This window comes from Oncorhynchus clarkii, chromosome 33 (assembly GCF_045791955.1).
Source record: "Oncorhynchus clarkii lewisi isolate Uvic-CL-2024 chromosome 33, UVic_Ocla_1.0, whole genome shotgun sequence".
Classification (NCBI taxonomy): Eukaryota; Metazoa; Chordata; class Actinopteri; order Salmoniformes; family Salmonidae; genus Oncorhynchus; species Oncorhynchus clarkii.
Window position 1 is genome coordinate 4,398,291 of NC_092179.1, and position 12,780 is coordinate 4,411,070.

Here is a 12,780-nt window from a genome sequence, read left to right on the forward strand (position 1 = left end):
TATGCATATTCTAGCATCTTGTCCTGACAAAATAGCCCGTTTACTTTGGGAACGTTATTTTTCCAAAAATGAAAATAGTGCTGCCTAGTTTTGTTCGAATCATAGTCACGCACCTCATATAGCCTAGCCCATAGGCCTATATGTTTTAATAAGGTTTGTATCACAACTAAAGTTGCCAAATACCTTCTTAAAATTAAGCACATTCATCCGCTTTACCAAGGGTGTAGAGTCTAACTGGCAGAATGTAAGTTTCAGGTTTGGGGAAGATCATTTTCACCATAAAAATGCACCTTTATAATAAAACCATTGCATGCATAGTCGCATTTCCGATCACTTTTGATAATGGTGTTAATCCGCTAATAGCCTACTACCATGTGCGCATTGCTGCTCTTATCATGTGAATAAATATCCTAATCGTTTTATCAACATTTTAAGCTAAAAGTTCTGATCTGTTGCATCAGCCACATTGCATAAAAAAGTTATTTTGATGCTAGTGGTAATATTAATTTGGGATCTATCGCATGCCACAACTGTCCCAGAGTGGAATATTTTGGAATATTTATTTCTCAGAATAGAATAGGATGACTATTGTACTATGGGGGATAGTAGGTTGACATAGCTAGTGCTTTTGCTGTTCATTAGGCCTACTCATCTTGTTGGCTGACGAAAAGTAAATGTGGACGGTTCACCTCGGAATTACTCCAAGATAGCGTAGCAGTGCAGACGTGGTTTGTCGTCCTCTCGTTTACTTTTGGTGTTTTTCATCTTTTTTGTATACATTTCCATTTTTTTCATTTTTAAATTAAATATGCCTTCCAGTAACCCGCCGCACCCAATGTGGCACGGATCCGCAATTCTTTTTTAGACCTTATAGCCAGAACCTCCATTAGAAGCTAGCCATCAGAAGCTAACCATCTAATTAGCTACTAGCTATTTAGTCATTGTTAGCCACTGCTGGACCCTATGATCACTTGGCTACATAGCTGATGCCTGCAGGACTGTTCATTAATCACGGTACTCCATTTTGTTTATTTTTTGTTTATCTGTCGGCCCCAGCCTCGAACTCAGGCCATGTGTGTAGTTAACTGACCCTCTGCCCATTCATCACCATTTTACCTGTTGTTGTTGTCGTGGTGATTAGCTGTTGTTGTCTTAGCCGTTGTTGTCTTAGCTTTCCCAATCAACACCTGTGATTGCTTTATGCCTCCCTTTATGTCTCTCTCAAATGTCAATATGCCTTGAACACTGTTGTTTAGGATAGTTATCATTGTTTTAGTTTACTGCGGAGCCCCTAGTCCCACTCAACATGCCTCAGATACCTCCTTTGTCCCACCTCCCACACATGCGGCGACCTCACCCAGCTTAACTAGCCCATCCAGAGATGCAACCTCTCTTATCATCACTCAGTGCCTGGGCTTGCCTCCACTGTAACCGCACCCCACCATACCCCTGTCTATACATTATGTTCTGAATCTATTCTACCACACCCAGAAATTTGCTCCTTTTATTATCTGACCCCAATGCACCACACGACCAGTTTTGATAGCCTTTAGCTGTACCCTCATCCTACTCCCCCTTGTTCCTCTGGTGATGTGGAGATTAACCCAGGCCCTGCGTGCCCCCAGGCACTGTCATTTGTTGACTTCTGTAACTGAAAAAGCCTTGGTTTCATGCATGTTAACATCAGAAGCCTTCTCCCTAAGTTTGTTTTACTCACTGCTTTAGCACACTCTGCCAACCCTGATGTCCTTGCTGTGTCTTAATCCTGGTTTAGGGAGGCCACCAAAAATTCTGAGATTTACATTCCCAACTACAACATTTTCCGTCAAGATAGAACTGCCAAAGGGCGAGGAGTTGCAATCTACTGCAGAGATAGCCTGCAAAGTTCTGTCATACTTAACAGGTCTATTCCCAAAGTTCGAGCTCATAATTAAAAAAATGAATCTCTCCAGAAATAAGTCTCTCACTGTTTCCGCCTGTTATAGACCCCCCCTCAGTTACCAGCTGTGCCCTGGACAACATATGTGAATTGATTGCCCCCCATCTATCTTCAGAGTTCGTTCTGTTAGGTGACCTAAACTGGGATATGCTTAACACTCAGTTCTACAATCTAAAATAGATGCCCTCAATCTCACACAAATTATCAACGAACATGGGCCTCCTCATAGATATTATCCTGACCAACTTGTCCTCCAAATACACCTCTGCTATTTTCAATCAGGATCTCAGCGATCACTGCCTCATTGCCTGCATCCGCTATGGGTCCGCGGTCAAACACCCACCCCTCATCATTGTCAAAGGCTCCTTAAAACACTTCTGCGAGCAGGCCTTTCTAATCGACCTGGCCCGGGTATCCTAGAAGGATATTGACCTCATCCCGTCAGTCAAGGATGCCTGGTCGTTCTTTAAAAGTAATTTCCTCACCATCTTAAATAAGCATGCCCCTTTCAAAATATTTAGATCTAAGGACAGATATAGCCCTTGGTTCACTACAGACGTGACAGCCCTCGACCAGCACAAAAACATCCTGTGGCGGACTGCACTATCATCGAATAGTCCCCGCGATATGCAACTTTTCAGGGAAGTCAGGAACCAATACACTCAGTCAGGCTAGCTTTTTCAAACAGAAATTTGCATCCTCTAGCTCTTCCTCCAAAGGTTTTGGGACACTGTAAAGTCCATGGAGAATAAGAGCACCTCCTCCCAGCTGCCCATTGGACTGAGGCTAGGTAACACTGTCACCACCGATAAATCCATGATAATCGAGAATTTCAATAAGCATTTCTCTACGGCTGGCCATGCCTTCCTCCTGGCTAGCCCAACCTCCTCACCCCCCGCAGCTACTTGCCCAAGTCTCCCCAGCTTCTCCAGATAGCAGATGTTCTGAAAGAGCTGCAAAACCTGGACCCGTACAAATCAGCCGGGCTAGACATTCTGGACCCTCTCTTTCTAAAATGATCCACCGTAATTGTTGCAACCCCTATTACCAGTCTGTTCAACCTCTCTTTCGTATCGTCAGAGATCCCTAAAGAATGGAAAACTGCCTCGATCATCTCCCTCTTCAAAGGGGGAGACAATCTAGACCCAAACTGTTATAGACCTATATCCATCCTGCCCTGCCTTTCTAAAGTCTTTGAAAGCCAAGTTAATAAACAGATAACTGACCATTTCGAATCCCACCATACCTTCTCTGCTGTGCAATCCGGTTTTCGAGCTGGTCATGGGTGCACCTCAGCCATGCTCAAGGTCCTAAACGATATCATAACCGCCATCGATAAAAGACAGTACTTTGCAGCCGTCTTCATCGACCTGGCCAAGGCTTTCGACTGTCAATCACCGTATTCTTATCGGCAGACTCAACAGCCTTGGTTTCTCAAATGACCGCTAACTAAGCTAGCCGTTTCACATCCGTTACACTCACCCCCCTTTTGACCTTCCTCCTTTTCCGCAGCAACCAGTGATCCGGGTCAACAGCATCAATGTAACAGTATAATTTTAAACCGTCCCCTCGCCCATACCCGGGCGCGAACCAGGGACTCTCTGCACACATCAACAGTCACCCTCGAAGCATCGTTACCCATCGCTCCACAAAAGCCGCGGCCCTTGCAGAGCAAGGGGAACTACTACTTCAAGGTCTCAGAGCAAGTGACGTCACCGATTGAAACGCTATTTAGCGCGCACCGCTAACTAAGCTAGCCGTTTCACATCCGTTACATACATCTAACCCTTCTTTGGACACTGTGTTACCAAACCTCCAAACGAGCCTCAATGCCGCACAACACTTCTTCCATGGCCTCTAACTGCTCTTAAACGCTAGTAAAACCAAATGCATGCTTTCAACCGATCGCTGCCCGCAACCGCCCACCCGACTAGCATCACTACTCTGGACGGTTCTGACTTAGAATATGTGAACAACTACAAATACCTAGGTGTCTGGCTAGACTGTAAAGTCCTTCCAGACTCATATTAAACATCTCCAATCCTAGAATCTGCTTCCTATTTTGCAACAAATCCTCCTTCACTCACGCCGCCAAACATATACCCTCGTAAAACTGACTATCCTACTGATCCTCGACTTCGGCGATGTCGTTTACAAAATAGCTTCCAATCTGGATGCAGTCTATCACAGTGCCATCCGTCTTGTCACCAAAGCCCCTTATACCACCCACCACTGCGACCTGTATGCTCTAGTCGGCTGGCCCTCGCTACATATTTGTCGCCAGTTTCACTGGCTCCAAGTCATCTATAAGTCTATGCTAGGTAAAGCTCCGCCTTATCTCAGCTCACTGATCACGATAACACCCACCCGTAGCACGTGCTCCAGCAGGTATATCTCACTGGTCATCCTTAAAGCCAACACTCTTTTGGCCGCCTTTCCTTCCAGTTCTCTGCTGCCAATGACTGGAACGAATTGCAAAAATCGATGAAGCTGGAGAGTTATATTTCCCTCAATAACTTTAAACATCAGCTATCTGAGCAGTTAACCAATCACTGCAGCTGTACATAGCCCATCTGTAAATAGCCCACCCAATCTACCTACCTCATCCCCATATTGTTTTTATTTACTTTTTTGCTCTTTTGCACACCAGTATTTCTACTTGCACATCATCTGCACATCTATCACTCCAGTGTTAATTTGCTAAATTGTAATTACTTTGCTACTATGGCCTATTTATTGCCTTACCTCCTTACGCCATTTCCACACACTGTATATAGACTTTTTCTATTGTATTATTGACTATATGTTTGTTTATTCCATGTATATCTCTGTGTTGTTTTTGTCACACTGCTTTGCTTTATCTTGGCCAGGTCGCAGTTGTAAATGAGAACTTGTTCTCAACTAGTTACCTGGTTAAATAAAGGTGAAATAAAAATAAGGACGCATGCAGTCCCCGATGTGTCTGTCTTAACTTGTAGCCTGTGAGAAAGACCCGATCACTTGAAGGATATCCGTGTGAGTGAGAGACACTTCGGATTGTGCAGCACTCAGGGAGAAGGGCACAACGCATGCCCACAAAAGACATGGATCCCACTGTGAAATTTGAGGCATTATCAAGTGCTTGTCAAATTGTGAATGAGAGACTATTGGAGTGTGTAAAGCCTGCGCAAAAAAAACATGTTTTCAAATCATCATTAGAATCTCATGCAGCTTTACAATGTATTAAAAATCCAAACATATAGCCCAGCGTTTGTAGAATAACTGAAGTTACATTAACTCTACATTAAGCATATAGGAATACCTATTTCTTTGTTCACCGCATATGCGCATTCCCTCAAATCGTTTGGAGAAAATATTTATATTTTATTCAGCTTTGTTCAATTGTATTCTTCATACTGTAAAATAATGCTATGGAATTATACGCTAATCTTGTCTGCTAAATGAACTAGTGTAGCCCACAGCCAATTGGCGTAGCCACATCAGGACCTAACATAAGGACAACTCAGAGTATGCTATTCTTTTCTTCTGAAATAGACTACATTTTCTTTATATCATGCTGTCTAAAATAAATTATGGATTTATTGGGAAAGTATAGGTGTTACAGTTTTCTGTTGAAAGAGAGGACCAAAATGCAGCGTGGTTATTTATAAACATCTTTATTAAAGATGAAAATACAAACAATATACAAAGACAATAAACGTGAAAAACCGAAACAGCCCTATCTGGTGCAACAGAGACAGGAACAATCACCCACGAAATACCCAAAGAATATGGCTGCCTAAATATGGTTCCCAATCAGATAAACACCTGCCTCTGATTGAGAACCACTCCAGGCAACCATAGACTTTCCTAGACTACTTCACTAACCACAATCCCATAACCTACAAAAAAAACCTAGACAAAACACACGTCATAAATACCCATGTCACACCCTGGCCTGACCAAAATAATAAAGAAAACACAAAATACTAAGGCCAGGGCGTGACAGTAGGCTATATCACATGGATTTATAATACTTTTTAAAATGGCTTGTAGGCTATGTGTGGAAGGCAGGAGATGCTAATTGTGTTTATGTTAATTAGTGATCAATTACCGTGAGACAGACAGTTATTTGCTTGACAATCACCGGCTGACGAAATTCCGTGATCGCCACAGCCCTTCTTCACATCACAATGTATGTGGACGAGGACAGCCTGTTGAAACGGTTTTGAATGGGATGTGTTTTGGGGGCCTGGGTTGAATTCCAACATTGTAATCAAACTGGTAGGGGGTAGGTTTAGGCCTCCTAGATCATTCACTGGTCCAGTGGGGAATCAACCAGCAGTTGTTTGGACTTCACGGAGCCTTGGAAGTTAGTAAAAAATGTAAATAAAATGTTGGTGCAATTTGGTTACATATTCAATCTAAGTATCTGCTTTTCAAAAAGGGTCATATGGGGGAAGGAATGTTGTCACCTCCAGGTAGGTGTTTGTCCCCCTGTGTGCTGAGGGTGTCAAGTTCTTGTCTAGTTCTGGCATTTAGGTCACCACAGACTAGTACATGTCCCTGCGCCTGGAAATTGTTGATCTCCCCCTCTAGGATGGAGAAGCTGTCATCGGTAAAGTATGGTAATTCTATTGGGGGGATATAGGTAGCAGACATGAGGACATTTTTCTCTGTTGAGATCATTTCTTTATTAATTTCTAGCCAGATGTAAAATGTTCCTGTTTTGACTAATTTAATAGAGTGGGTTAGGTCTGCTCAAAACCATATTAGCATACCCCCTGAGTATCTTCCCAGTTTCACACCTGGTAGTTTGGTGGATGGGACTACCAGCTCTCTGTAACCTAGAGGGCAACCAGTGGGTCCGTCTCCTTTATACCATGTTTCTTGTAGGATGACAATGTCTGTATTTCTAATGTATTTGATAAGGTCTGGGTTCCTGCTCTTTAGGGCAAAGGCAGATGACCTCAGACCTTGTATATTCCAGGATGAGATAGTGAAAACTTTGTGTTCCATAGTGTCCATAGTGTTTTTGTGTTGTTTAGGCCCGGACCATTACTGTAAGTGTGAGCAGAGCATGTTGAGCATCTGATACATACCTCTTAGGTCGCAGGACGGGGCTTTGGCGGATGTAATAGTGGGGGTTGGGCCTGTTGCTCTTCTCACGGCCTGGTCATATGTCCTGCTGTCATAGAGGTCCTCGCCACAGGGGCGGGGGGCGTGGGGTGGGAAGAAGGGGCATAGGTCTGATATGTCTCTCTCTCTCTCTCTCTCTCTCACGCTCATATTATCTCTATTTACTGCCCTCATAGCCCCGCTCTGCTAGCCTTGCCCTAACTGAACCGGTGTGGATGGCAGCCAGATACTGCCTTATCCATGCAGGTTATGCCAGAGTGACTGAAGTCCACCTCCAACCAATTTTGCAGTGTAGAGTTCTGGCATCATTCGCAGAACGGTTGGTCAATTTAGACCAGGGTTGGTCAATTTGATTGTCGTCGGGTCCATTTGGGTTCGGATCTGATTATTCTCAGGTCTGTTTTGGTCCTGGTCTGATTGTCCTCTGGTCTGTTCGGGTTTCACTTTTTAGACCCAAGAAGATCTCTAGGTCAATTCAATTTGAACTATGATAAATTCATCAATTGAAAAAACCTCATAGAAAATAATGGCATAATATCAATTTGAAAATATAATTGTAATGATTCAACATTGACTCCAACCCATGTAAGCACACGCCAGATGGGTTACTCAGAACCCATGGATGGAAAATAGCGTCCTCTGGGGTAGTGTGGGATATGTGTGGGATATGAGGTGGGCACAGTGTCCAAGTGGTTGTCTGCAGGGGGCATGCCAACCTCTGCCCAATGTGGAAAGGATTGGCAGGTTGGAATTTATTGGGAGGACAGCTCTGCAGGGTAGTCACTAGCTGGCACAGACAAAGTCATAAAATCTTTTAACCCTTAACCACACTGCTAACCTTATGCCTTACACAAACCTTAAATTAACACCAAAAAGCAAATTTTTGTTGTCATTCATTTTGACGAGGGACTGTGGCTTGCAGTTTAAGGCCGGGATTCAATTCGGAGATCTCATTCCTGGTAAATTCTGCATATGTCAGCTCAATCACATATGGTCTTTCAAAGCCGCAATGGTTATAACCTGCAATGGGATTGAATCCTGGCTGAGTAGGTTTGGAAGCTAAAGTGGTGTCGACAGTACATGACCAAAAGTATGTGGACACCTGCTCGTGGAACATCTCATTCCAAAATCATGGGCATTAATATGGAGTTGGTCCCCCCCTTTGCTGCTATAACAGCCTCCAGTTTTCTGGGAAGGCTTTTTGCTAGATGTTGTAACATTGCTGCGGCGACTTGCTTCTATTCAGCCATAAGAGCATTAGAGAGGTCAGGCAAGGATGTTGGGCAATTAGGCTTAGCTCGCAGTCGGCATTCCAATTCAAAGGTGTTTGATGGGGTCTGTCCTCGGTTAAGGTCAGAGCTCTGTGCCGACCAATCAAGTTCTTCCACACCGATCTCGACAAATCATTTCTGTATGGACCTCGCTTTGTGCACAGGGGCATTGTCATGCTGAAAGAGGAAAAGACTTTCCCCAAACTGTTGCCACAAAGTTGGAAGCACAGAATCGTCTAGAATGTCATTGTATGATGTAGCGTTAAGATTTCCCTTCACTGGAATTAAGGGGCTTACCCTGAACCATTATTCCTCCTCCACAAAACTTGACAGTCAGCATTACGCATTGGGGCAGGTGGTGTTCTCCTGGCATCTGCCAAACCCTGATTTGTCTGTCAGACTGCCAAATGGTGAAACGTGATTCATCACTCCAGTGAACGCGTTTCCACTGCTCCATAGTCCAATGGCAGCAGGCTTTACACTACTCCAGCCGATGCTTGGCATTGCACATGGTGATCTTAGGCTTGTGCGCGGCTGCTTGGCCATGGAAACCCATTTCATGAAGCTCCGGACAACAGTTCTTGTGCTGACGGTAGTGAGTGTTGCAACTGAGGACAGACGATTTTTACGTGCTACGCGCTTCAGCACTTGGCGGTCCCGTTCTGTAAACTTGTGTGGCCTACCACTTCGCGGCTGAGCCATTGTTGCTCCTAGGCATTTCCACTTCACAATAACAGCACTTACAGTTGACCGGGGCAGCTCTAGCAGGGCAGAAATTTGACGAACTGACTTGTTGGATGGTGCCAAGTTGAAAGTCACTGAGCTCTTCAGTAAGGCCATTCTAATGCCAATGTTTGTCTATGGAGATTGCTTGTATGAATGAAAATAAGTGGATTACCGTAGACTTTGTTCTTGTGCACTTTTGTATACTGATGTTTCCTCCTTGTCAGTCTGTGTGTCTCTCTTGGTCTGTATGTCTGTCTGCAGCCTTACTCAAATGGTCTCCATGTCAGTGATGAGTACGACATTCCTCCTCTCCGACACTCCGCTCCCTTGCCCGCTCTCAACAGCAGCCACAAGTGAGTCTCTCCCGCAATACTGTCACACACACACATTCGTTGAAAGATGGACTATTGATTTTCTGTTAGTCTGTTAATTGTTGCGGGCAAGCTTTATGAATGGGTGTACAATATGTGTTTTATATATATTTTCACACTATGAGGTTGGAATAATACTATAAAATAATGCCCTTTTAGTGTAAGAGCTGTTTGAAACACCGCCTGAAATTTCTGCCTGTTTTGGTGGGATGAAGTTTTGGCCTGCCTGCTGACATCACCAGGTGGTAAATTTGTTAATATACCAATAAGAAAAAGAGTTCCAAACCTCTGCCAATAACAGCTAGTTTTCAGTTTTCCCCTCCTAGACCACTACCAGACAGTTCTAGCAAAATTATTGCTTGAGAAATTGCTCTTTGTTAAGAAGCTAAACAGGTGTAAACTAACAATGAAATGCTTACTTACAGGACCATCCCAACAAGGCAGAGAGAGAAACACATAGTTATAACACAAGGAATAAATACACAATTGGTAACAATAACTTGATTATATACAGGGAGGGTGTACTAGTACTGAGTCGATGTACAGGGGTACAAGATAATTGAGGTAGATATGCCTTTTGTTAGTTAGCGTTATTCTACAATTTATTCAATATTTATTTCCTCATCAATCTACACACAATACCCCATAATGACAAAGCAAAAACAGTTTAAAATTATTTGGCAGATTTATAAATTCATTTATAATAAATTATAAAACCTGGAAATATCACATTTACACAAGTATTCAGACCATTTACTCAGTACTTTGTTTAAGCATCTTTGGTAGCGATTACAGCCTCGAGTCTTCTTGGGTATGACGCCACAAGCTTGGCACACCTGTATTTGGGGAGTTTCTCCCATTCTTCTCTGCAGATCAGGCTGCACAGCTATTTTCAGGTCTCTCCAGAGATGTTCAATCGGATTCAAGCTCTGGCTTGGCCACTCAAGGACATTCAGAGACCTGTCCCGAAGCCACTTCTGTGTTCTGGAGCAGGTTTTCATCAAGGATCTCTCTGTACTTTGCTCCGTTAATCTTCCCTCGATCCTGGCCAAAGAGTTCAATCTTGCTTTCATCAGATCAGAGAATATTGTTTCTCATGGTCTGAGAGTCCTCTAGGTGCCTTTTGGCAAACTCCAAGCGGGCTGTCATGTGCCCTTTATTGAGGAGTGGTTTCCGTCTGGCCTCTCTACCATAAAGGCCTGAATGGTGGAGTGCTGCAGAGATGGTTGTTCTTCTGGAAGGTTTTCCCCATCTCCACAGAGGAACTCTAGAGCTCTGTCAGTGTCCATCGGGTTCTTGGTCACCTCCCTGACCAAGGCACTTTTCCTCCGATTGCTCAGTTTGGCCGGGTGGCCAGCTCTTGGTGGTTCCAAACTTCTTCCATTCAATAATGATGGAGGCCACTGTGTTCTTGGGGACCTTCAATGCTGCAGACATTTACTGGTACCCTTCTCCAGATCTGTGCCTCAAGACAATCCTGTCTCGGAGCTCTACGGATAATTCATAAAACACTCAATGGTGCAGCTGCAGAGCTTTTTGAGGGCCCATGCCGAATCTATTCAGCCTCCTGAAGGGGAAGTGGCGTTGTCTTGCCCTATTCATGACTGTTGATGTGTGTGGACCATGATAGTTCCTTAGTGATGTGGACACTAAGGAACTTGATACTCTTAACCTGTTCCACAACATCCCTGTTGATGTGTGTGCGAGCATGCTCAGCCCTCCGTTCCCTGTAGTCCACAATCATCGTCGTTGGTGATCAGTTCTACTACCGTTGTGTTATCTGCAAACTTAATGATGGTGTTTCACAAATGCCCGGCCTCTCAGTCGTGGTACATTCTCACATAGGTGTTCCTTTAGTCACTTAGAAAGGTTACCTTGGCGTTCTTGGGCACAGGGAGTATGATGGGAGTATGATGGTCTGCTTGAAACATGTACTGTAGGTATTACAGACTGGGTCAGGGAGAGGTTGAAAATGTCAGTGAAGACACTTGCCAGCTGGTCAGCGCATGCTCTGAGTACGCGTCCTGGAAATCCGTCTGGCCATGCAGCCTTGTGAATGTTAACCGATGAATAGGTCTTGCTCACATTGGCTATGCAGAGCGTGATGGTCTGGAAGAGCTGGTGCTCTCATGCACAGTTCAGTGTTGCTAGCCTCAAAGCGCACATGCAAGATATTTAGCTCGTCTGGTAGGCTCATGTCACTGGACAGCTCGCGGTTGGGTTTCCCTTTGTAATCCATGAAAGTTTGCAAGCCCTGCCACATCCAACGAGCTTCAGAGCCGATGTATGATTCTATCTTGGATCTGTATTGACACTTTGCTTGTTTGATGGTTTGTCGGAGGGCGTATCGGGATGTCTTATAAGTGTCCGGATTAGTGTCCCGTTCCTTGAAAGCGGCAGCTCTAGCCTATAGCTCGATGCGGATGTTGCCTGTAATCCATGGCTTCTGGTTGGGATATGTACGTACGGTCACTGTGGGGACAATGTCATCAATGCACTTATTAATGAAGCCAGTGATTGATGTGGTAAACTCCTCAATGCCATCGGATGAATCCCAGAACAAATTCCAGTCTGTTCTAGTGGCCTTACTGAAGAACTCACTGGCTTTCAACGTGGCACCGTCATAGGATGCCAACTTTCCAACAAGTCAGTTCATCAAATTTCTTCCCCGATAGAGCTGCACCGGTCAACTGTAAGTGCTGTTATAGTGAAGTGGAAACGTCTAGGTGCAACAACGGCTCAGACGCGAAATGGTAGGCCACACAAGCTCACAGAAAGGACCGCTGAGTGCTGAAGCACGTAGCGAGTAAAAATTGTCTGTCCTCAGTTGCAAAAACTCACTACCAAGTTCCAAACTGCCTTGGAAACAACGTCAGCACAAGAACTGAATCTTAATGAAATCTTAATGAAATCTTACTGAATCTTAATGAAATGGGTTTCCATGGCCGAGCAGCCGCACACAAGCCTAAGATCATCATGCACAATGGCAGGCTCGCCGCTATTGGACTATGGAGCTGTGGAAACACGTTCTCTGGAGTGATGAATCACACTTCACCATCTGGCAGTCCGATGGACAAATCTGGGTTTAGCGGATGCAAGGAGAACGCTACCTGACCAATGTCTAGCGGCAACTGTAAAGTTTGGTGGAGGAGGAATATGGCCTGGGTTGTTTTTCATGGTCGGGCTATGCCCCTTAGTTCCAGTGAAAGGAAATCTTAACGCTAAAGCATACAATAACATTCTAGATGATTCTGTGCTTCCAACTTTGTGGCAACAGATTGGGGCAGATCCTTTCCTGTTTCAGCATGACAATGCCCTTGTGCACAATGCTAGGTCCAAACAGAAATGGTTTGTC

The 12,780-nt window shown here is 44.3% G+C and overlaps 1 protein-coding gene across 5 annotated transcripts in view; it reads left to right on the top strand.

Moving 5' to 3' along the window:
* LOC139392740 (Cbl proto-oncogene B, E3 ubiquitin protein ligase) overlaps positions 1 to 12,780 on the top strand; it is a 165,091-nt gene that overhangs the window by 133,169 nt on the left and 19,142 nt on the right. For all 5 annotated transcript variants that reach the window (XM_071140955.1, XM_071140953.1, XM_071140958.1 and 2 more), the window contains one exon: positions 9,316 to 9,407. In XM_071140955.1, coding sequence (XP_070997056.1) covers positions 9,316 to 9,407 — 92 coding nt within the window. The remainder of the gene's footprint in view (positions 1 to 9,315; positions 9,408 to 12,780) is intronic.